We start from the raw sequence: 23,545 nt of genomic DNA on the forward strand, positions 1-23,545 counted from the left end.
TCATGGAGGTGCTGGAGGGAGATGTTGGTACTTTTACATTAAAATCAACACACACTTTTCTCTATCCTAACTCAAGATTTCAATAACACTAGGTGGAGGAGGGAGGGAAACTGAGTCACAGGACTGTAGAAGGATCTAGAAGTCACCTAGAGAAACACCAAATTCTGAACACCAGATCCAGACAGTGCCATACTCCCTACATCCCAGGGGAGGGCTTTAGGAGTGGTTTAGGGGACCAGCTTGGTCAAGGGGAGAGAGGTGGGATAGGGAGAGGAAGATGGAGAGGGGGCTCAGTTGTGCTCAGGCTTGGGGTAGGTGCTATGTGGCAGTGGAGACAGAGGAGGGGGACATGTTGGCAGCCTCCACCATTTCCACATCACGACAGGTCACACAGACGACAAGCTTTTTCTGGGAGGCTCCTGATGAGAAGAAAAACTCGAAGGAGAGACCAGCAAGAATGGCCCCTAGGATGGGCCCCATCCAGTATGCCTGCCAGGAGGAGAGGAGAGGGGGGTCAGGACCTGGTTGGGATTTGCACAATCATGCTGAACTGTGTGCTCCCTGAGGGCAGCCTTGGTTTGGGCTTTTCCTTGCATCCCCACGGTGCACACGGATCCTTATTGGGAGGTTAGGACCAATCTAATCTAATCCACTGTGGGGCAAGGGGGGAGTCAAGAATGATCCAGGAATGATACACAAGGGCTCTCAGGTAAGTCAGTACATTCAGACCGGAGAGGGAAGAGAGAATTCTCCGAGAAGGAGCTCATTAGAGATCACAGAATCATTCATTGAGATGAAAAGGATTATTTAGAAAAGGGGAAAGGTGTGAGTTTAGGCATCAGAGAGGGAAGGAGGGGGAGAGAATAAGCATTTATATAGTGCCTACTATAGTGTCAGACACTGTTCGAGGGGCTTTACAACAACCTTGTGAGGTAGATGCTGTTATTCTCCCCACTGTACAGTTGAGAAAACTGAGGCAATCAGAGGTTAAATTACTTGCCCAAGGTCACACAGCTAGTAAATGTCTGGGGCAATGTTTGAACTCAGGTCTTCCTGATTACCCAATGCTCTGTCCCCCTGTGTTACTACCTCTAACAAGTGACTTGACTTATTGAGGCCTCATCTGTAAAATGGGGAAAATGGACGAGATGACATTTAAAGTCCCTGCCAGCTCTAAGCCTATGATGCTCTATGAGGTGGAGTGACCCTGTAAAGGTCACACAACTCTTTGGACCTATCCAAGGGACAGGAACCCCAAGTCTACTTTTGTACTCCCCTGCTCAGCTTCCAGCACCCATTCTCTTAGGTCTCACCCAGTGGTCATCCCAGATCCCAGTCACCACAGCAGGCCCCAGGGACCTGGCAGGATTCATGCTGCCTCCAGAGAAAGTCCCCTGCACAAAACAAGCCACAGGAAGATAAAAATCTCTGCCCCCAAACCCATCTAAATTATATCCCACCATGACAAAGTGTAGGAGGGGGCTGGGGTGGGTGCTGTGTGGTTTCTGGCCCCAAAGTAAAATGGGTAAATTTGTACTTTGGGTGACATCAGCCCCTCCCTTCTTATTTCATTAGAAAGAACCCTAGAGTTTGATCACTGAACCCTAAAGCCACTCCTCACATCAGCCTCTCTGCTCAGCTGTATGTTGTCCTTTTCAAAAGGTATCAGACAATTATCAAGCTTGGCCTTAGAAAGAAATGGGAAAAAAAGGAACAAACAAAAAACCTCAAAAATCTTCCCTTCCCCCTTTGTTAAGGAGGAGGGCCAGGTGTGTGTAATATTGCATTTACTGTCAGACATGGTTGAAGTATTGTCTGGTTTTACTGAAATGGTCTTTTTTTCCTTTTAAGTCTGTTACAAGGGATGGCTTACTGGAGGGGGGCAGTGTGGAATGAGGGTGATATAGATCAATAAAACAACAGATCAAATAAAAATAAGATCTAAAAAACATCAGAACTGCAGGCTCCACACAGATGTTCACTTGAAATTATTGCACATATTTGCATATTATTTGCATTTTTATTGTGTTCAAGGTTAACTCAGTCTATTAAGAACAAAACCAACTTTCTCTCACATTGAGTTGTGGACAGACTTCTCTAAAAGTCCTAAAGGTAGGAGGGAGTAGGATGGAGGGGATCCTCTTACCGCAGCCAATGTCCCTGCAGTCACTGAAAAGCCCACAGCCAGACTGCCCAGCCCACTTGTCTCTCTCTGTTGCTGCTGGTCAGTAACAGCAAATACAGTGAGAATTAGCTGGAAGGTGGAGAAAAATTCCATACCCAGGGCTTGGCCTGCATGACCTCCACTGCTTACCTGGAGGAGACCAAGAATGCTTAGGGTTAGGAGACTTGGATATGTGTGTGTGTGTGTGTGTGTGTGTGTGTGTGTGTGTGTGTGTGTGTGTGTGTAGCTTCTTAATCCTTCCAAATCTTGTGCTCTAAGGAGCTCTGGGCAGAGGACCTGAAAATTTGTCAAAGATGTTGACTCCATAAATGATTAATTTAGATAAATATTTATTTACACATTAACATGCTATTTAACAACTATAAAAGGGATCTTTTCTTATTTCTTTCTCTTTCCTTTTCCCCAAACAAGTCTCTCAAGTCCTACTCATCCCTTCTACCCTGCTTGTTACTAGCTAATGGGGAATGGGGCAAGGAAGTGACTGCTACTCACCCTGGTTACAAGCTGAACTACAGCAGTCTGGGGCAGTACCAGGTAGAAAATGGAAGAGGCCAGAATGGCACCTGTGCTTTGTGCCAGGATGAAAGCAGCTCCCCGAAGTAGATCAAGTCGACGGGCACAGAGCAGTGCCAAGGTCAGAGCTGGGTTGGTTTGGGCTCCACTGACCTCCCCCCAAACCTGCACCAAGGCCACTACTACCAGCCCTCCTGCAAGGGCTGGCTGTAAGGGATCTGGGGTTATGCCTGGAACAGAGCCTCTGCTAGGGCAAGAGGCCCCAAGTACCACCCCTACAAAGATCAGGGTGCCCAGGCCCTCAGCCAACACTGCCTTCCAGAACTTCCAGCTCTTCAGGTCCTGGGAAAAGATGGTTAGAGGCTCAGTATACAACCAGTGACTTATAGTGGATGACCAGAGAAAGTAATATCACCATGCTGGATCCCGACTTAGAAATAGAGAAGACCAGATGTTTGGGCTCTCTAAAGTAAGCCTTTTTTGTTTGGCAATCTAGTGAACTCAGTGGACCCCTACCCATAATAATGTTTTTAAATATATAAAATAAAATACACAGAATTACAAAGGAAACCAAATATATTACAATATAGTTATCAAGATATTAAAACAAGTTTATAGACCCCAGGTTTAGCACCTTTGCTCTATGAGAAGGATAGAATCACTGGGAAAAGACTAGAAGTCATATCTCTCTCCCTTCACATTTATTTCACCCCTCCAACACCCTCATCTTACCTCCCAGATGACCATTCTGCCCTTGCAATCTGGGGTCTCTTTTGATCTCTCCTCTCCAGATCAGACTATCTTCTTTTAGGTCTAGATGAACTAGGGATCAGTGGATCAGTGAAGTTGGAAGCCAGGCAATTCAGATACCACAGTCAGAGGGAGAGGAGTAGACAAATCTGAGCTATGCATCTTCTCAGACCCTAATTTATCCTCCTTCCTTCAGCCAATGGAAAGCAGTGCCTCATTCTCCCCCTTCATTATCACCTCCTAGCCCCCTCTAGTTGCTCCTGGCTTCAATTTTCTTATTCCCCAAGGAAACTATTGCTCCTCTCTCCACAAAGAACTAAAGCCCCTCCCTCCTCCTTAGTTCTCCCAGCCCCAGACTCTCCTGGGTGAGTTTGAGGTGGGATCTCCAGGGGAGAATTGGAAAGGGAACTCTACCTAATGATCTTTTCCTTTTCTGAGGCCAATTATTTGGTGATTCAATTCAGTGAGCCTTTTTATTAAACGCAACAAGCTTTTATTATGAGCAAGGCTTCTGGTTTCTAGTAACTTAGAGATGGAAATGGGGACAAAGTCATCCCCCTCACTCCTCAATTGCCTCTCTGGGTTTGCATTTCAGGAGAATAGATCTCAGCCCAAACAGCAGAAAAAAGAACTGAAGTTCTATTTCCAATATTCTATAATCTAAGGCCCTGGAAAGGAACACGTAGACTATAGACCTTGGGGGGGCCTTCCATTCTCACCAATTGAGCAACCTGGACCTGAGGTGGTCCCAGGGCCACGTTGGCAACTGAACTAGCCACCTGAATCTAAAAGTGAAAAAATTTAAAAAGCAATAGACATAAGTATATGGTGGCCTACAAAGGATGCCAAAGTTATTTCTTTTCCATCCCATAAAAGACTGAAAAACCATTGTAGAAGTAGGGAATGATGTGTCTGTTTATGTGAACTCCCCAACGCCCAACTGTATATGCATAACACTTCAAAGCTTCCAAAGAACTTCATTTGATTAGGTAGGTTGTACAGGTATTATCGTCCCTTTTTTTGGTTTGTTTGTTTTGTTGTATGCAATCAGGATCACACAGCTAGTAAGTGTCTGAGGCCAGATTTGAATTCAGGTCCTCTTGACGTCACTGCTCCACCTCACTGCCCCATCGTTCCTTTTTTATAGTTAAGAATCCTGAGGTTCAGGAAGGTAAAGGTAATTGTACTGAGTGGAAGAGGCAAGATCTGAACCCAGATCTTATGATCCCATGATTCAGTTATCTTCCCTAGCAGACTTTAAGTGAGGCATACTGATACTGTCATGGCATGTGTGCTGGACTTGGAGTCAAAGGACCTGAGTTTGGATTCTGTTTCTGTCACTTCAGAGATGGACAACCGTGGGCCTCTCTGGCCATTGGTTCCTTCATCTCTAAGACAGGAAGATTAAACAAAATGCTTTCTAAAAACTCCTTTAAAAAATCTCTAATAGCTTATTCATTTGTATTTTAGGAATTAGTATGGGGGCATAAGTATGTGAGAGTGAATATGTAAGTTGTTCAGACTATATCTTCTAAGCCGATAAGGAAAATTTCTATTATGTTGTTTGATAAGGTGGTTCAGGATATTCCCCAAAGTACAAGTTATCCCACCTTATGCAAGTGACCCTTCTGACTTCAAAAAGTAGGATGGGGGCAGCTAGGTGGCGCAGTGAATAAAGCACCAGCCCTGGAGTCAGGAGGACCTGAGTTCAAATCCGACCTCAGAAGCTTAACACAAAAACTAGCTGTATGACCTTGGGTAAGTCACTTAACCCCAATTACCCTCCAAGAAGCAAAAAAAAAAAAGTAGGATGGTCTATCTGAGGCTGCTTCCTCTAATGACCCAATTTACAGCAAGGAGGACAGTTTACATCCTTCAGAGAAGTTAGAGATGGGAAGGATAAGAGCCAGTGGGATATCGCTCGTGAGTGTAGGGACACCATGCCCATACCAGGTTCCCTCCCCTGGGATCTGCAGCTCAGCTCTGGGCCCATGGGATGCCTAGTCAGCATAGCAACATAACCCCATTGTGCGAATGGCTTTAGTGGGATAAAGGCCCCAATTTAGTATCTGTCCAACCAGGATCAACCCTGGCCTTCCTAGTAACTCTGGGTCACCTCCTTTCTCTTTTCCCTTTCTCTGATGATGCTTTGCTGACTGCTGGCAAAGTCCAGAACAATCTCCAGGCTACATGTTGTGAGAGAACAGCTCTGCCTGGAAGGGAACAACATTTACAGAGGTTCCCTGGCTTTTGCTATCCTGAGTTTTTATATCTCTTGTCTCTCCCAGTGCCCCAGATTTGTTTGGGGAAGTTTGAGTGTTTCTCTCTCTCTAGAGTATTCCTTCACGATATGCCCTCACTTTTAACTCCCCACAGCTTAAAGTGCTATTTGCTGTACTACCAGCACCAAATGTTTAAATGCTTTTCTTGTACGCAGAGAATTATAATGGGCACCGTGGGGAAATTCCACCTGCCCTCTGGGAGCTCATCTTCTAGTAGTGGGATATTCTGGACCAGACCTTACTCAGGCAGGTCCAGTGTTTCAGACTCAGGATTACAAGGAATATTCCGCAAGGGCACAGCATTGGTGCATAGTAGATAGGCATAGCCATCTACATTTGCCACAAGTGACATGTTCAGTCAGAAGGGTATGTTGGATGTGTTGACATGCATGATGATGGAAAGTCTGTCAAGTCAGAGGAGTGTCCACCTCCTTGTGTGCTGGGCAGCCAGGAAGCTACTCCAGTGGTTCAAACCTTAGTTCTCAGATCCAATTAAGCAGGAAAGAGATTTTCATTGACTCTGTAGGTAAAAACTAGCCTAGCCTATGTCGATGTTGTTCCTATCAAACGCCACCCCTTGGTGGCAAGAGGTTAAAATTCTTCTAGGGAATTTTCCATCATGTAAATGGCCATAGGGCCATTACTAATCAACTCTGATCTGGGGGATGTGGGAAGCCTGACATAGGCAGCATTGACAGAGCTGCTTAGTGTAGGTAAAAGAATAATCAAATCAGAAAGATAGCAAAAAAGACAATAAGCAATGTAGTGACCTCCTGATGGAGCACAGTACCAAACTGACCAAATTTGGAAGAGAGCAAAGACCAGAAATCTTAGGCTCTGCCTCCCTTTTTTGGGATCTGACTAGTAAGTTGATGAAATTAGTAATAACATCACCAGGAATGTCTAATGCTCTGAACTACCAATAACAAGAATACATTTTTGGCCTGTTTTGCGAATTTATAATTGATAGCACTTCTGGCATAGTCACCAGTCTGAATTACAGGTAAGGGACTTGTGTAGTAAGGCAGTTAGGAAATTACTATCTTCTGTCCCAGGGCAAAGGTTGATACTGCCACTCATCCTTCTACTCAGATAAATGTTCCCAAGCCCACCAGCCAAAAGGGAGTGCACTGACAGGGAAACTCAGGAGGGTGAAATAATGATAATATCAACAACACTAGTTAAGATTGTTGAGTTTGGGGCAGCTAGATGGCACAGTAGATAGAGTGCCAGTCCTGGAGTCAGGAAGACTCATCTTCCTGAGTTCAAATCTGGCCTCGGACACTTATTAGCCATGTGACCCTGGGCAAGTCACTTAACCCTGTTTGTCTCAATGTCCTAATCTGTAAAATGATCTGGAGAAGGAAATGCCAAACTACTCCAAGAAAACCCCAAATGGAGTCATGAAGAGTCGGATATGACTGAAAAAATGACTAAACAACAACAAATTAGCATTTGCATAGCACCTTAAGATTTACAAAGAACTTTACAAATATCTCATTTTATGAGAGGTAGGTGCTAGTTTTATCCTCATTTTATGGATAAGGAAACTGAGGATGACAGAGGTTAAGTGACTTGCCTATAGTCTCAGAGCTAGTGTCTCCGAGGCTGGATTTGAACTCAGTGCACTCATTGAACTCAGTTATGCAGGGACTGATTCACTACTCCTGTCTTTAGAAAGGAAGGCACCAGTACAAACAGGACAACTTTGAAAGCCACAAGCTGTACTTATAGACTTAAGAATAAGTGTAAGACAAGTGTACATAACAGAGACCTGCAGTTTCATGTATGATCTTTTTCTGTTTTATTCTAAATATGGACATATCCATTTGATTGGGTGTTTGTTAACTTCAGAAGAAAAACAAAATTTAAAAAAGAAAAAAGAAAACATCACACTTTTAAACAATTCTCCCTTTTGTTCCACCAAGCCCTTTCTGAGGAGTTTTCAAAAACATCTCTGGAAAAGAAGACCTGTCATGAGATGGGGACCTGAGGAGTTTCTCTGGGGTCTATGGAGCTCCCTGAGGGGTCAGGGACCTCAAGACTTGGGTGATTCCACTCAGGGGACAGAATAAGGAAGGACTGGGAAGAGTCAACTGGATTTATATCTGAAAGGAGTCTGTGAGAACTTCAGGTTTGAATGGATATGTGAAAGGTTGTAGAGAGGCCTAGCTCTTTCAGATGTACACCAGAAGAAATCTAGAAAGGTCACTAGACTAAATAATGAGAAATCCAAAGAGGAACATCAGCATAACTCCTTTACCCAGCCCAGGACTACATAAAAACACAGTCAGAAGCACTGGCACTGGAGGAGAGGTCTTACCAGCCAATGGGAGCTCAGGTAAGCCAGCCTGAAGCCTGAAGGAATGCTCTGACTAGGGACATCGGACAGATGGTAGAGAATCATAATGCCTTGATCCTGGGGGACTGGAGACCCACAGCAATCTGCCTGGGGATGCCCAAATGAGATTAGTACTCTGCTTGGGTAAACCCCAAGGAGTGGGAAGACCTAACTTTTCTAAAACTATTAACAATTACTGTAGAAAATGTGCAGTCCTCTTTTCTATTCTACTAAGTATCTGGAAACATTCATTTAACTTGCTATTAAGTTCAGGATTGAAAAATGAACACCGACAGCAAAACCAAGGAACTCTCCTTCCGTCAGTCAGTCCACTAGCATTTATTAATTACCTACTGTATGCCAGGCACTGTGCTATGGGCAAGATATCTTTGTCCCCTATGTCAGAGGTCCTCAGTCTATTTTTTGTGTCACGGGCACCTTTGACAACCTGGTGAAACCTATGGATGCCTTTTCAGAATAATGTTTTTAAATGCATAAAATAAAACACAAAAGGAAACAATCATATTAAAATATAGCTTTAAAAATATTTTTTAAAAAAAGCTCACAAACTCCTAATCAAGAATCCCTGCTCTGTCTAATTCCATTAGATCAGTGGGGGCCTGCTTTCCATCCCAGTGAAAGGATGTTCAAATAGGATAGAGCCCTGGTTTAGGCAAAGCTGATCCCCCTCATCTCCGTCAGATGGAAATGTATCTGATCATGGGGTGCTTGGCTCTCATGGTACTGGGAAATCTGTTAAATGTGAAGGGTACAGATCCTTCATTGGCTGGCCTTTTTATGTTTCAGGTGACCAAAAATCCCATCCTCTTGGGCCAATCAAGTCTTAAGGACAAATTTCTTTCCTTAAAAGTGTAATACATGACTAATATGCCAACATATTTTGCATGATTGAACATGTATGACCTATCTCAAATTGTTTACCTTCTCAGGGAGGGAGGGAGAAAGTAATGGAAGGAGGGAAAAAATTCGAAACTCAAAATTTTAAGAAATGAATATTAAAAATTGTCTTTACATGTAATTGAGGGGGAAATATATATACATATATATGTGTGTGTATTTCAAAGTATAACATGTGTGCTCTGATCCTTTCTCCCAGAGCCAAGCTGTTACTTCTCCCTTAAGTTTCTAGGGTACCCTAAGGAGTTAGGGTGTCTCTTTTCTATCACCATCAACTCAAGCTCCCAGCTGTGTTCCCCCTCATAACCACTCAACATCAATTGACTTTTACAAAGAGATATTTACTTCCAAAGTATAACAAGAATATAGTATAAATATCTTCCGCAAGACCTCAGTTTCTGGGGGCGTGGGCTCCAAATCGCTCCATTCCTACCTCGCATCAGTCTCACCAAGTTCATGTTCAAATGTGACACAACTGAGTCTTTGTGTTGGGCAGGGGTTCTGAAGGCCACTCCTTGTTCTTCCAGGCATTGGTGCTATGCTGGCTACAAAACCCAGACTGAATTCTAACTCCTAGATTCTTGTGACATTCTCTACACCTTTAAAACTCCCAGTGTTCCACTCCCTTCACATAAAGTAGAAAGGAACAAGCTGAAAGGACAAAGATCAAGGCCTGCTCCTTGGGACCATATATTCTCAGAGGAGATAAGGCCCTAAGGCCTTTCTCCTTGTCACTTGGTCTCTCACTGGACAGACAGTCTGAGTGAAAGACTTACGGAGCTCCTCAATACTCAGATGAAACAAGGGGCAGGGGGCTGATGTTGATAGGCTTTTTTTTAATGCTTCAGAGCCAATCAAAGAGCCTCTCCCCCACCCAGTGGCTAGCAACCAGAATCAGTTAAAGACTGCATTTACATGCTCCTGACTTTCCAAGGCACTCACCTAACACACCATCACAATTCTCCCAGAATGAAACTCTCCATTGTCTTCCATTCAGAGAGGCTGTATCAACCAAGCAAACTGATCGGGCCTGTGAATGTACTAGATGCTGATGACAAAGGGAAAAAACAAGCTTATATGGCAGGGACACTAATAGATGTCCTTCTTATGTCCCTCTTGTACCACTTTGTGCCTGCCCAGTCTGGAAGAGCAGTTGGATGACCAAAATCCAACATCTCTGCACTTTGCCTCAACAAAACACCCTTTGGAACCTGAACAATAAAATTCAGCCTACACTGCTGGTTAAGATGACCACATGCAGGGATGTAGAGGAACCCACTATCTCACATACACGTTCCAGCAAAGACCTGAAGAGCATTCCAGATGAAATAATAATAAAAGGAGGAAAAATACAGAAATGAGTGACAACATGCAATCCAGAACAGGAAAAAAAAATAAAAATAAGAAGATTCAGGGCAGCTAGGTGGTACAGTGAGTAAAGCCCTGGCCCCGGAGTCAGGAGTACCAGACTCAGACACTTAACACCCACACACAAAAATAAACTAGTGGTGTAACCTTGGGCTAGTTACTTAACCCCAATTGCCCTCCAAAAGGCAAAAATTAAATAAATAAATAAAAATAAAAAGATGCCCAGAAGCCAGCAGTGACTAGGAAAAGTTACAACAAGGAAGCCATGTCAAACCCTGGCAAATGGATGTGAAGCCTGAGAACTTAGAGACAGGGGTCAAATGAAGGAAAAGATGATTAAACAGGAAAAAAGAGAGAAAACAAATACAATGAAGACATGGATGAGGAGAAGCACATGAAAAGGATCAGGTAAATGTCTAAATGAGTCGTGATGGTGGTGAGCAGGCCCTGATGAACCAGTGAATGTACTCAAGGCCTCTTGTGCCTGCCTTCCCAGGGGCTCTGTGCCTTGGGGAGAAGGCAAGCCTAGGGACATGCAGCTTTGGTCCAAGCCCCTCATGTAGAACGTGGAGGCGGTTCTACAGGGTGACAGTGACCAACCCTACTTGCAAATTACTACCCTACCAGTGGGCCTGAAAGACAACCAGAGCCCAGAGCAGCCTTGACATCTGGGGGACCTGAAGGAAATGGTTAAGGCACTAAGAAAGAAAACTGAATCTGAAAAAGAGAAGTATATCTTCCCAGTTGTAGGCAAAAAAATTAATTTAGGCAGGCAAAATTCTCAACAATGATCTTGCTCTCTAGAAAACAAAGGTGAGGGGCAGCCAGGTGGCTCAGCTAGTAAGAGCATCGGCTCCAGTGTCAGGATGACCTGGATCAAATCTGGGCTCAGAATACTCAGCACCACACCCAGAAATAACTGGCCATGTAACCTTGAGCAAGTTACTTAACCCCGATTGCTTAAAAAAAAACACACACACAAAAAAAAAACAAAGGTGAAGAGAAGAACTTGGGGGGAGGGTGGGGAGGTTACAGTGACAAAACCCAGAGCAGCAGCCACTTCAGTCCTATAACTAGCTCCAGCTCCATAAGTGAACCATACTACTACCCCCTGGAATTACTTCATCTATGGCAGCTCAAGTCCCCACCTCTTCCCCTGCCTTGGGCTGAGCCTCCAACTGAATTTGTAGTAGCTCAGGAACTTGTACCTGCTGGATCTCCCAAGGAAGAGAAAACTGTGAAAGTCAGTGAAGAGGGTGGTTTTTTTTGGTATATCTTGGACCTCTCTAGCAGTCTGTAGAAGCCTATAGACCTCTTCTCCAAACAATATTTTTAAATATATAAAACACATAGGTGTACAAAGGAAACTAAGGATATTGAAATACAGTTAACAAAATAAAAAAAAAAAGTTCTTGGATTTCTAGGTTAAGAATCCCTGCCAGAGAGGCACATATTAGTATCAGTCTGACATCATCTGATAAGCTTTATGGTCAAGTCAATCAGTCAGCCAACCAGCATTTATTAAGTGCCTACTACATGCCAAGCCCTGTGCTAAATGTTAAGGACACAAAGAGAGGTAAATAGTTCCTGTTCATCAGGAACTCAGTCTAATGGGAGAAGACAACATGCCAACAGCTTTGTATAGACAAGCTATAAAAGAGGATAAATCTGGGGCAATCTCAGAAGGAAGGATGAAGATGAAGGGGGCCTGGGAAAGACTTCTTGCAAAAGGCAGGATTTTAGCTAATGCTGGAAAGAAAGAGAAGCCAGGAGGCAGAGGTGAGGAGAGAAAGTGTTGTAGACATGTGTGGAGGCAGTGAAAACTCTGGGAGTTGGGAGCACACAGAGCCCCAGCTTAGTGGAAGCCATTGGGAGCTCCTTGAAGGTGGGGATGGATTTTTGCCTTTCTTTGTATATCCGGCACATTGTAGGTATTTAATAAATGCTTATTGTCTCAGACTCTGACAATCATAATGCACACTTCTAAATAGTGAGCAGTTAGGGCAGCTATATGGCTCAGCAGATAGAGTGCTGAGCCTGGAGTCAGGAGAACCTGGGCTCTGATTTGGCCTCAGATACTTATTAGCTGTATGGCCGTGGGCAAGTCATTTAACCCCTGTTTGCCTTAATCCACTGGAAAAGGAAATGGCAAACCACTCCAGCATCTTTGACAAGAAAATCCCATAAACAGTATGGTGTATGATAGGGGTGGGGAACCTGTGGCCTTGAGGCCATGAGTGGCCACATCCTCTTAATAAAAGGACTTGTTCTGTAAAACTTGGACTCAGTCAAAAGGACCTAAAGGGCCACATGTGGCCTGGTAGGCTCCTCACCCCTTGTCTAGGAGGTCACAAAGAGTTGGACATGACTGAACAATAACAGCATATAATAAGGATATAACCTCCTGGCCAGCCAGTGCCCATGTGGATATAGTAACAACTCACCTATTTGAAAACTGATTGCTCATGTGACAAATTCAACAACCTGAAACACTGAGAACCTTCTAGTAAGCCAGAATAAGAGGTGGGGGATGGGGGAAGCTTTTGAGCAGTCAAAATAGGTGTTGTAAGATCCATAGGGTTTATGCGCTTTATTAATTGGAAAGTTGCTTCATCTGTCACTAACAATACTTTTGCTTATTTGGGATGCAGTTTTAACCATCTTGGTGATGTGTATGTGTGTATGTGTTTTATGTATATATTTTCAGTCTTGAACAGATTAGAAAGGGAAGGAAAGGGGGCTCCTGGTGGTAGGAACCCTAATAACAGCATAAAGTGACAACAAAGGAAAACATACATGTACTATAAGAAGCAGACAGAAGAAATGAAAAAGTACGTTTGTATGGAGATAAGTTACCTTATATATCTTAGAAATGTTCCTGTTATTATCCCTATATTATTGTAGCATAGTATAATCATTGATGTTCACCATGATTAATTATCCTGAATTATGATGAAAAGTTCAAGTATATTCTGTTCACTAAATCAAGGAAGTAAACAATATATTTGTAGAAAGAGTTCCATCTAAAATGGTTGAAATTTTTAAAGATTGGTACTTGAAGTGATAAGCTTTAATTATTCAGGAAATTAGAATATTTGAAATATTTCCATTTTCCTAAGGCTATTAAATCTAGCCCAATCCAATAAACATTTATTAAGCATCTACTCTGCTAAATTTGGGGAATAAATGAATAAAAAGATAGCCCCTACCCTTAAGAAGCTTACAATCTAATGGGGGGTGGGGATGACATACAAAGGGAAGCAGGAAAACAAGGATGAGGTAGAGAAACCAGGACCCAGCACAGGGGCATCTTGTTCATTAGAGAAGATGCAAAGTGGAGTGAGCCAAAAGGTCCAGCTTCTACCCTCTATAAAGGAAGGCATTGGGAGGAGTTTAGTACTCTCCCCTCCAGTCCTCCAATCACAGGTGAGAGGAAGGTGAGAGAGGTGGAGACATCAGTTTAGCAGCAAGAATGACCAGAAAAAAAGGAAGTAAGAGATTAAAAAAAGGAAATTGAAATCAAAACAAAGGAAACAATTGTGAAGAGAACAAATAGCTTAGAAAAGAAGATGAAAAACCTCACCAGGACTGGCTAGGTGGTGCAGTGAATAAAGCAAAGCACCAGCCCTGGAGTCAGGAGGACCTGAGTTCAAATCCATCCTCAGACACTTAACACAAAAATTAGCCATGTGATCTTGGGCAAGTCACTTAACCCCAATTGCCCTCCAAAAAGCAAAAAAAAAAAAAAAGCTCCTTAACTGCCTGTGACTCATCAAAGAACTATGTCTTCCTAAAAAAAAAAAACAAAAAGAAAAACCTCACCCAAATAATGAAGTCCTGTTTTTTAAAATTTACCTGGAACATAATGAATTTTGTTCTAGACATTGTGTGAATCTTTACATTTCAGGTGTGTTTCTTGTAAAAACATATTGTTTGATTTTGTTTTTTTTAAATCCTTTGCTACCCTCCTGCATTTTTTGGGTAAATTAATTCCATTCAAGTTTAGGATTATTATTGTTAATCGTATATTTTCCCTACCATCGTGTCCTTTTATATGTTTTTCTTTATCTCACCCCTCTTGTAAAGAAGAAGAAGATGGAGAAAAATAAAGGATCTATATCAACACTAGTACTCTATCATTGTAATATATATGTAATATAATATGTAATATATAGTCTGGCAGGTGGTGAAGTAGATGGAGGAGGGGACCTGTAGTCAGTAAAATTTGAGATCAAACCTGGCCTCACATACTTGGTAGCTGTGTAGTCCTGGACAAATCATAGAGGTTTGCCTCAATTTCCTCAACTATAAAATGGGGATAATAATAGTACCTATCTGGCAGGGCTGTTGTAAAGATCATATGAGATAATATTTGTAAAGCATTTAGCACAGTAGGCTGGCACATAGTAGGGACTATATGAATGCTTATTATTCTCTTTTCTTGCCCCTTATCTCTTCACTAAGTCCAATCCACAATATCTAGTTCTTATACTTTTTTTTCTGTTTTAATCCTTATTTTATTATCAGTTCTCTAAAGCTTATGTTTGTTTTGTTTGTGACTATTTTTTTCCCTGATCTGGAGGAAGACCCAGAAAAGGAGAAAGTGAAGGAACAGTCATATAGGTAGGAGGAAAACAAGGAGAGAATGGTGTCCCAAAAATCTAAAGAGAGTATCAAGGAGAAGAGAGTGTTTCACAGTGTCAAAGGCTGCAGAAAGGGCAAAGATAACAAGGATTGAGAAAAGGGCATTGAATTTGTAAACCAGAGATCATTGGTAACTTTGAAGAAAGCAGTTTCAGTGGAATGATAAGGTGAGAAGCCAGAATGTAAGGGGTTAAGGAGAGAGAGGAGAGAAAGTGGAGGCAACTATTACAGGTGGTCTTTTAAAGGAGTTTAGCTACAAAGGGCAGAAGAGATCTAGGAATAATAGTTAGAGGGGATGGAAGGATCAAGTGAGGGTTTTTTCAGGATGGAGAAGACATGGGCGTGTTTGTGGGCAGTAGGAAAGGAGCCAGGAGAGAGACAGAGAGAGAGAGACAGACAGACAGACAGACAGACAGAGAGACAGAGATTGAAAATAAATGAAAGAGTAGGGATGAAAGAGGAGGAAATCTATTGAAGGAGAGTAGATGGAATGGAATTAGCCTTAGTAAGGAGTAAAGACACTTCATCATACTGAGACAGGTGAAGGAGAAAATGACAGAAGGTACCTGAATGATAGGAGTTGGAGGAAAGGGGAGAAGAGGGAGTTCACAGCAAACGATTTCAATATTTTCTGTAAAATATGAAGCAAGGCTCTTGATCAAATGAGAGAGTGGGGGGAGGAAGAGCCATGGGAGGTTTGAGGAGGGATGAAAAGGTTTGGAAGAACCACTGAGGAGAGTGGGATAGTGAATTAATAAGGGAGGTATAGTAGAATTGCAGTGAGGGTCCAGTTGAGGTTATGAAACATGAATCTGTAGTGGACTTATTATAAACATATTTAGTCTAGAAATAAACAATACTTCTTAGAAAGCCAGGAAGGTTTTTGTTACCTTTATGTTACATTTATTCTTATGGGTAGCCCCTCCAAAAGACTACAGAGAATCAGACAAATGCAATCCCTTTTATGTTGCTTTCATTCGAATTTCCTACCTTCAGAACTGGGATTGGTTCCAGCTCTTCTGGGTTATAATCTTTCTGACCTGCCCACTACACATTTACTTCTTCATATGTTCCCTCCTTCCAAACATGATTTAACATGGGTTCCATGTTTGAATAATGAGGCTTTAATTCTATGCAGGGTGTGTCAGCTAATATGTATGAGGCTAGTTAAACATGTGTGTTAATAAAAAGTTGGTGATCATCCTTTGACCCTGGTCAATTTGAGTCAGCTTAGCCTAGGCCTTTTCCAAGAGGAAACTTACAGATTTCTTTTAGCTATATAATTGGATAGCGTCACTCTGCCCTTCCTTCCCTCATCCTGATTTACACCTTCCTGCACGTCCTGTGTAACATCTGTCTCTACAACATCCATTGTTTCTATAGAACTTGTGGAAAACAAATTGCTAGCATTTCTCACAGACCTAATCAGAACAGATGCATGGATTCTCTCTACCTTCATACATGTGTATGCACATATGTATGAACATTGATACAAAAATGTCAAATATTAGCAAAGAGGCTATCTCAACATATTAAAAAGATTATACACTATAACCAAATTAGATTTATATCAAGAATCTTGGGCTAGTTCAATATTATTAAAAAAATTATGGATATAATAGAACATATAATAAAAATGCAAATTAAATGATTATGTCAATAGATACAGAAAAGGCTTTTGACAAAATACAATATCCCTTTCTGTAAAAACACTAAAAAGCATAGGAATAAATGGACTGGGTTTTAATATGATAAGTAGTAGATACAGGTCTCTAGTGACTAGCTACACTATAAATACATAACATTATTAGTGCATATTGCAGTTTTAGCCCACTAAATCTCTAGGTCTTTTTCATAAGAATTTTTTCTTGTTTTATTTATCAAATTGATTTTTATTATGTGTAACCAGTGCCCATGCATTGCCTCTTATCTCTTTGAATTTTCCCCAGTGGCTAGTATATCTTCTTTGTACATGGCATCACTTAATAAAATGTATGTTGATTGGTCATCCCTTAGTTTAGATTCAGAATCTAGCCACTGTGGGTTTTAACGTGATAGCTAAAGCCCTGAAGCTTGGCAGGATGCTAGGCTGCCATGTAAAGAGGAAGACTTACTTGTATCTGCTGAGACACAGCTGATGAAGTCAATTGGCTGGTGAGAAATTGCTCAACTTGGCACTGTGATAAGTATAGCTCCACCTGGTGGACAAAATAAATATATTTTTTTACTGAGTAATTAATAAAGCTATATACTTGCCTTCCTGTGTTAAAGGAGCTACATGGGTTGTGGCTGCAGCAACTCAGGTGCCACCTGAGATACATACTAAGTGCAAATACAACCTCCATCTTGCATGATATATTTTGGTTTTGGTTTTGAGTAGGTTATGAATGACATGACCAACACTGCCATTTTTAATTTTTGAAATTTTCTGGAAACTTTGTTTTCTGAACTTCAGATTAAAAAAAAAAGTTTCCTCTTTGGGACTTCCTCTATCAGACTGACAATACTTTATAAGATGACAAATATGTTGTGCTTGGTTAATAATATAGTAAGCTACATGCAGCTGGTGATGGTGCTGCTGATTTGCATGTAGAATAGACTTCCTGGATATTACTTGACTTTTTTGTATGCTCATTAGTGGTGTGTATTGTGCAGTTATTGATATTCTGAGTATGTCACCTTGCCATAGCACTATATAGTGCTGATTATATACACATATCTGTTTCACCATTTTTATTACATATTAGAACATTTTATTGTTTTGAATTATTTGCTGAATATAATTATAATTAAAATTTGAATGAAATGGTTGTCAAAACTCTAGAAATGAATGAATGAAGCATTTATTAAGGGCTTACTATGTGCAAAGCATTGTGCTAAGAGGTGGACACACAAATAGAGAATTAAGATGTTCCCTGCCCTCAAGGAGCTTACATTCTAATGGGGAAGACAAAAATACAGAAGTTTCAGCTGCAAGTCAGATGGAAATGTCCCCTGCCCATAGGGTATAACAGCAAAGCAGATGGTAATGGGTAATATACTGTTATTCCCAAATCTCTTGTATTCATGACACTGGGCTATGTTCATCAGTGTCCAAGAGAAGTTGTAGTCAAACTGATGGTGGTCATTTAACTTGTTTGACACATGCTGCCTTCTGTCTCTCCCTCAGGGTGCTCTGCTACTTCACCTAGGCTGACTTGCCTGCCATGAGAGTGGCAGCTGGTTGGTAGTTTGTGGGTATAGCAAACCCCTTCTCCATAAGAATTGCTTCTCCAGATGATGGTCATGAGGTCTGTAGAGGAAAAGAATGGCTATAGAAATAGGAAGAAGTTTTTTCAACCTAGGAAAAACCCTTTAGTTGTAAAAATAAGTTAACAGTATTGTGTGAGATGGGTGTACACTGTGAATGCACTTGGTGGGGTCACCAATGTGATAACTGGAATACTGTAGGAGTACAAGAAGCCTACCCCAGTTCAAGAACTTCCTTCTGCAAGCTTATAGAAAGGTTTAGGTATCACTTTATTAGTTGCCAAGAGAGTGTAATAAAAAAGTTTTTCACCAGGTGGCACCATTCTCCTTCCACCTTTTTTTTCTACCCACCAAAGCCACGTGGCTGCAAATGTCTAGACAAAAATCCTCCAAACTTTTGCTGACTGAGTTACAAATTCTAGACCATTTAAAAAAATTTCTCAGAATGATCAAAAATAGGAAAACCTGTAGCTCTAGGGCCCCCACTTCCCCATCTGAGAAATGCCTTAGCTCATTTTACAGTAACAGGAATTGGAATAAACTGCCACCATTTCCTATGATGTAATCCCCTCAAGGTAAGCCCCAACATGGTTGGTCATAAAAGTTTAGAAACTGCATCAGGCAGCAAACTATCAGGCGGCCTAGTACCTGGGAATGATGCTGTGATTGGAGTCAGAAGGCCTAGCTTTAAATACTGGCTGTGCTGTTATGTGACCCTGTGCAAACAGTTTTACCTCTCTGGGCCACGGTTCTTCTTTTGCAAAAGGAAGAAGTTGGATAAAATGGATTTTAGGGTCCCTTTCAGATATATAGATATAGCTAGCATTTATATAGCACTTTTAGGCTTGTAAAGTGCTTTACATTTGTTAACTCATTTGATTTTCACAACCATCCTGTGAGGTAGATGTGATTATTATCCTCATTTTACTAATGAGGAAACAGAGGTTGGGTGATTTGCCCAAGGCAGCACAGCTAGTTTGAACCTAGGTCTTCCTGACTTCCTCCAAGTCACTGCACCACCTAGCTGCCTAAATTCACAAAATGCGGATCAGCAAATTATGGCCTATGTGCCAAATGCTCTGCTACCTACTTTTGTAGGCTCTGAAACCTACAAATGTTTTTTTTTATTTTTTGAAATAAAATTTTATTGTATTTAAAAATGTAAAAATCATTCACAGCTCATACACCACAGAAAATAGGTGACCAGTATCCCTATTCTATATTTATATGTGGCACCCTCTTTGGGAGCCACCCCCACCTTCAACTCAAACACAAAGATTGAGTCTGGATGCATAATTGGTTCAAAGGTACTCTGTAGTCTGATAAGCTCTTGGAACTCTAGTTCATGAGCCCCCTCCAATCTACTTACTTTTATAGGTAGCCAATTGACATAATTAGTTCAGAACAAAGGCATTTCCTAAGATGGCTGAGTAGGAACAGTAGCTATGAAACATTTTCCCCATAAACCTGGGACACACTCCCACATATACACACAGTGTCAGTGGGAAGAATAGGTCCATATATAGAGTACACTAACAGTGAACACAGATGTAGGGAATATATGTGGTTAAGGCAACTCATGCCAGATGTACCATGGAGCTCCAATGTCCTTTCCTTCTCATGATATCTTCATGCTATTCCCCCTTTAGTATTGCTTCCCTTTAATATTACTCAGCTGGCCTTCCCGGGCTTGCTCCTTGGCTCCATAGCTCTACTGCCTAACTGATATGCTTATTCTTGAACCCATGGTTGGCTCTCTTTTCTGCTGCCAAAGGTCACTGTCTTTGAAGCTGCCTCTCTCTTTTTTTTTGCTCACTGTCTTTGAAGCTGCCTCCACTGTCTCTCTTAAGTCTGCTCTCTGTTGTTGTGATGCTTAAAAAGCTTTGTAAAGGCCAGCTAACAGGAAGCTGCCTTTCTAATTCCATCAAGCTTGATTGGATTTCTTCATATCTTCTAAAAGAGTAACAGTGTAAACTCTTCTCTGCATTTTCTTCAGAACCCTAATATTCTGTGATTATAATGTGTAGAGGGGAATTGATTGTTCAGAGGCATCCTGACCACTTTTACCCCATATATAGTAAACAGGTAATCAACTTTCTGTAGCCATGTTGTTTATTTAACATAGTGAAGATACAATGGAAAAATTTTTCAGTGGTCCCAGATGGGCACATGTAATGGCAAGCAAAGTAGTACTTTGCTGCTTGTTTCAGCTATTCAGGCACCTTTGGGCCTCGACTTTAATTGTGTCACGTCTTTGTTGGAAACAGTATACATTTGTGTTGCCCTTAATAGGCTTAAGGGAGTTTGGAGACCTTCCCTGCCCTTAATAGGTCTAATATCATCACAAGAAGCCCACGGTAGGAGGAGCTTGCTGAAAAAGCAGAACAGGAAGGGTACAACAGGAAGGAGCAGAGCAGAGAAAAGCTCAAGCACAAGGTGGGACCAAGCAGAACCAAGAGGGAGAATGTTTGTGAATTCGGCACTTTGTCTATCTGTTCTGTCTGTGCTGATGTTACTTTGTCAGAATGAAGCATTCTGTCTAGTGAAAGAGGACTTTACAGAGGTCCTGAAAGAGGGCTTTACTGCTGTTTACAGAAGTCCTGAAAGAACATTTTACTCCTGTTTACAGAATTCTGTCTTGGGACTTTACTGTTGATTTGTGTTTGATTTCTCAGATAGAAGCTTTGTCTGTTGGTTTGTGTTACTTTGTCAGCCAGAAAGTGAATTGAGATGATAGTGCTGGCAATGTGTGTAAATACTGTAGTTCTGTTAAGCTTTGTCCTCCTAGAAGCAGAAACTGTAGAAGAGCTTGGAGTGGAGCAGTCCATGTGAAACAGGAGTAGAGAGTTACCTACATGTGAGTCCAGGCAAGAGCTGGGAGGAGGAGGAGCCATGGGGTTTGGAAGCCCCCCTACAGTCAGGATGAAAGAGAACTTTACTTAAATACTCTGTATTGATTGATGAGATTATGACTTTCTTTGATCTAGGGTGTAGCAGCAAGCACCCCAAGCGTGTCCTCAGGGTTTGCAGCTACCACAGGTTCTTGGATCTGCTTTGTTAAAGGAAAGCAACTCAAAATGGGTTAACAAGCTTACTTTAATCAGTCAGACATATATCGTTTACCTTGTTCAGGAGAAAAGGTCAGCACCCTGAACCTCAAAGTATACAGGCATAATTATCAAGACAGAAACATCAAGTAGACAGATTTCCAAACTGTCCAACCATTACATCCATACCCAGTCAACATCTGGGTTTCCACATTCTGGGTTTTTCAAAGCCGGGGGACTCTCAACAACGGCTTCCCAGAATTCAGATCAAATCACAGAACACTTCTCAAAGTGAGTCCCAAAACAAAGCTACACATCAGGGCTCATATAGCCTTCTCCTGGCTCAGAGAATGTAACAACCTTATTGACCCACTGGCCAATCAAAAGTATCTACTGAAAAACAAGCCTCCCTCCCCAGGGTTCTGGTGCACTTTAGCCAAGGGGCAGGGAAGATCTTTAAAATTTACATTCCCATTACATAGGGGTAGATGGTGTTTGTACTTTCTGTTAACCCTTAAGGATGACTGGCTTAAAGGTGATTACCTCTTAAGGATGGCTGTAAGCCAGCCTGGAGTCAAGATGAAAGAAGACTTGACTTGGGTGGGCTATATTGATTGATATATGAGGAGATTGTGACTTGCTGAATGATATGTTTTGTCTAAGACTATAACAACCTTAGTAATAAGTTGTTATGTTATGTTGTTGTGAATGTTGTGCTTTAGTTTCTTAAATGTTTTGCTTTAGTTTATTGCTGAATAAATAGAGAATTCACTATACTATGTGATTAGATCCTTAAAGTAATTCACAGCAGCAGTACTTAGGAGAGTGCTCATGACTGGCTTTATAGCACAATACCAACCATACCTCATAACTTCCTCTCATGTCCCTAGCTTGTGGAAAGGGATGTGGCTGTTGATATCCAGAATCCAGCCCTGGGTCCTAGACTGAAACAGGTAAAAACAAGGGGAAAATGGGATGGGGGAAGGGAATAAAGGAATATGAATCCTGGCCTCCTCACCTGGTAATGAGGTTTCTAATCTAATCTCTATTAACCTATATTGTAGCAGCCACCCTCTCTGAATTCACCTTCCAGTACTGGCCAGGCTTAGGATGAACTGCACCCAGGTAGCTCTTGTTCTGATCTCAGCCTTCTGTCCACTATTTCTAGCACCAACCATCCCTGCCATCCCTCTGTCCCTTCCCTACCCTAAAGTCACAGTTTCAAGGGCAAAATGGCAAGAAAGCCTGTAGCATGAGTGTCAGTTTTTTCATTTGAAAATGGAGATGGTAAAAATACTTAAACTACTTATTTCTCTGGGTGTAAGGAAAGTGTTTTATAAAACTTATAGTGCTCCATAAATCTGAGTAGTTATTATTAGTGATAATCATAATTTGGACCCACTTTTGCCTGTTCACATGTATATTCCTTTGTACCTCACACCAAGAAGCCTGTCCTAGTTGGGCCAGTTTCTTCCTTGTCTCCAAATGAACCCTGCTCATTCCCACTTCGACTAATGCTGTTCTCTTCATAGGAAGTATTCTGCTTTTTTTCTGAAAGCCCAGGTAACTTCTAGTTGGAGTAGGGAAGCCTTACTTAGAAAAAAGGTGGCCTTGAACTCAAAAGACAGGTAGATAGACATGTTGATAGACAGATGTGGGCATTTTAGACAAAGAAAACACTACAAGCAAACATACCTGGGTGGAAAAGGCTTTTAGGAAACCCTGAGTGGGCCAGTTTAAATGGTTTGGCTGGCAGGGAGAAGAGGAAATTAACTTAAAAAGAGAGGTAGGGGGAGGGAAGTTGGAAGCACCCACTTTTGAAAAGGGATGGGATCAAAGTAGAGAATAGAACTAGTGGAAGATGGGACAGGAGGGAGGGAAATATACTCAGTCTTTTACAATATATCAACTATGTTAATGTTTTGCATAAGCTATACATGTACAACCTATACTGAATTGCTTATCTTTCCAGTAAGGGCGGGTGACAAGGAAGGAAGGGAATGAATCTGGAATTCAAAGTTTTAAAATCAAATGTTTAAATATATATACATATTTTTATATATATACATATATATACTATTAATAATACTATTTTACATGTAATTGGGAAATAATATATACAGGCACTGGGGCATAGAGATCCACCATGCCCTACTGGAAAAGTCGAAGGGGGTATAAGAGAAGATATGGGAGAGAGCAGACTGGCGGGGATATACTGTGGGACTGCTATTTTGGGGCAGTGGGGAGG

At 41.6% G+C, this 23,545-nt stretch overlaps 1 protein-coding gene across 1 annotated transcript; it reads right to left on the reverse strand.

Moving 5' to 3' along the window:
* Positions 1 to 318: 318 nt before the first annotated feature.
* On the reverse strand, positions 319 to 8,137 carry LOC138156084 (aquaporin-2-like). The gene is made up of 6 exons (XM_069081322.1): positions 8,054 to 8,137; positions 4,168 to 4,233; positions 2,678 to 3,040; positions 2,147 to 2,314; positions 1,314 to 1,394; positions 319 to 489 (listed from the first exon to the last, which is right to left on the reverse strand). The coding sequence occupies exons 1-6, from the start codon at positions 8,135 to 8,137 to the stop codon at positions 319 to 321; spliced, it is 933 nt and encodes a 310-aa protein (XP_068937423.1).
* Positions 8,138 to 23,545: the final 15,408 nt, after the last annotated feature.

The sequence above is a fragment of the Petaurus breviceps genome, unplaced genomic scaffold (assembly GCF_028583685.1).
Source record: "Petaurus breviceps papuanus isolate PSGF00001 unplaced genomic scaffold, PetGlider_PUasm1.0 154, whole genome shotgun sequence".
Taxonomy (NCBI): Eukaryota; Metazoa; Chordata; class Mammalia; order Diprotodontia; family Petauridae; genus Petaurus; species Petaurus breviceps.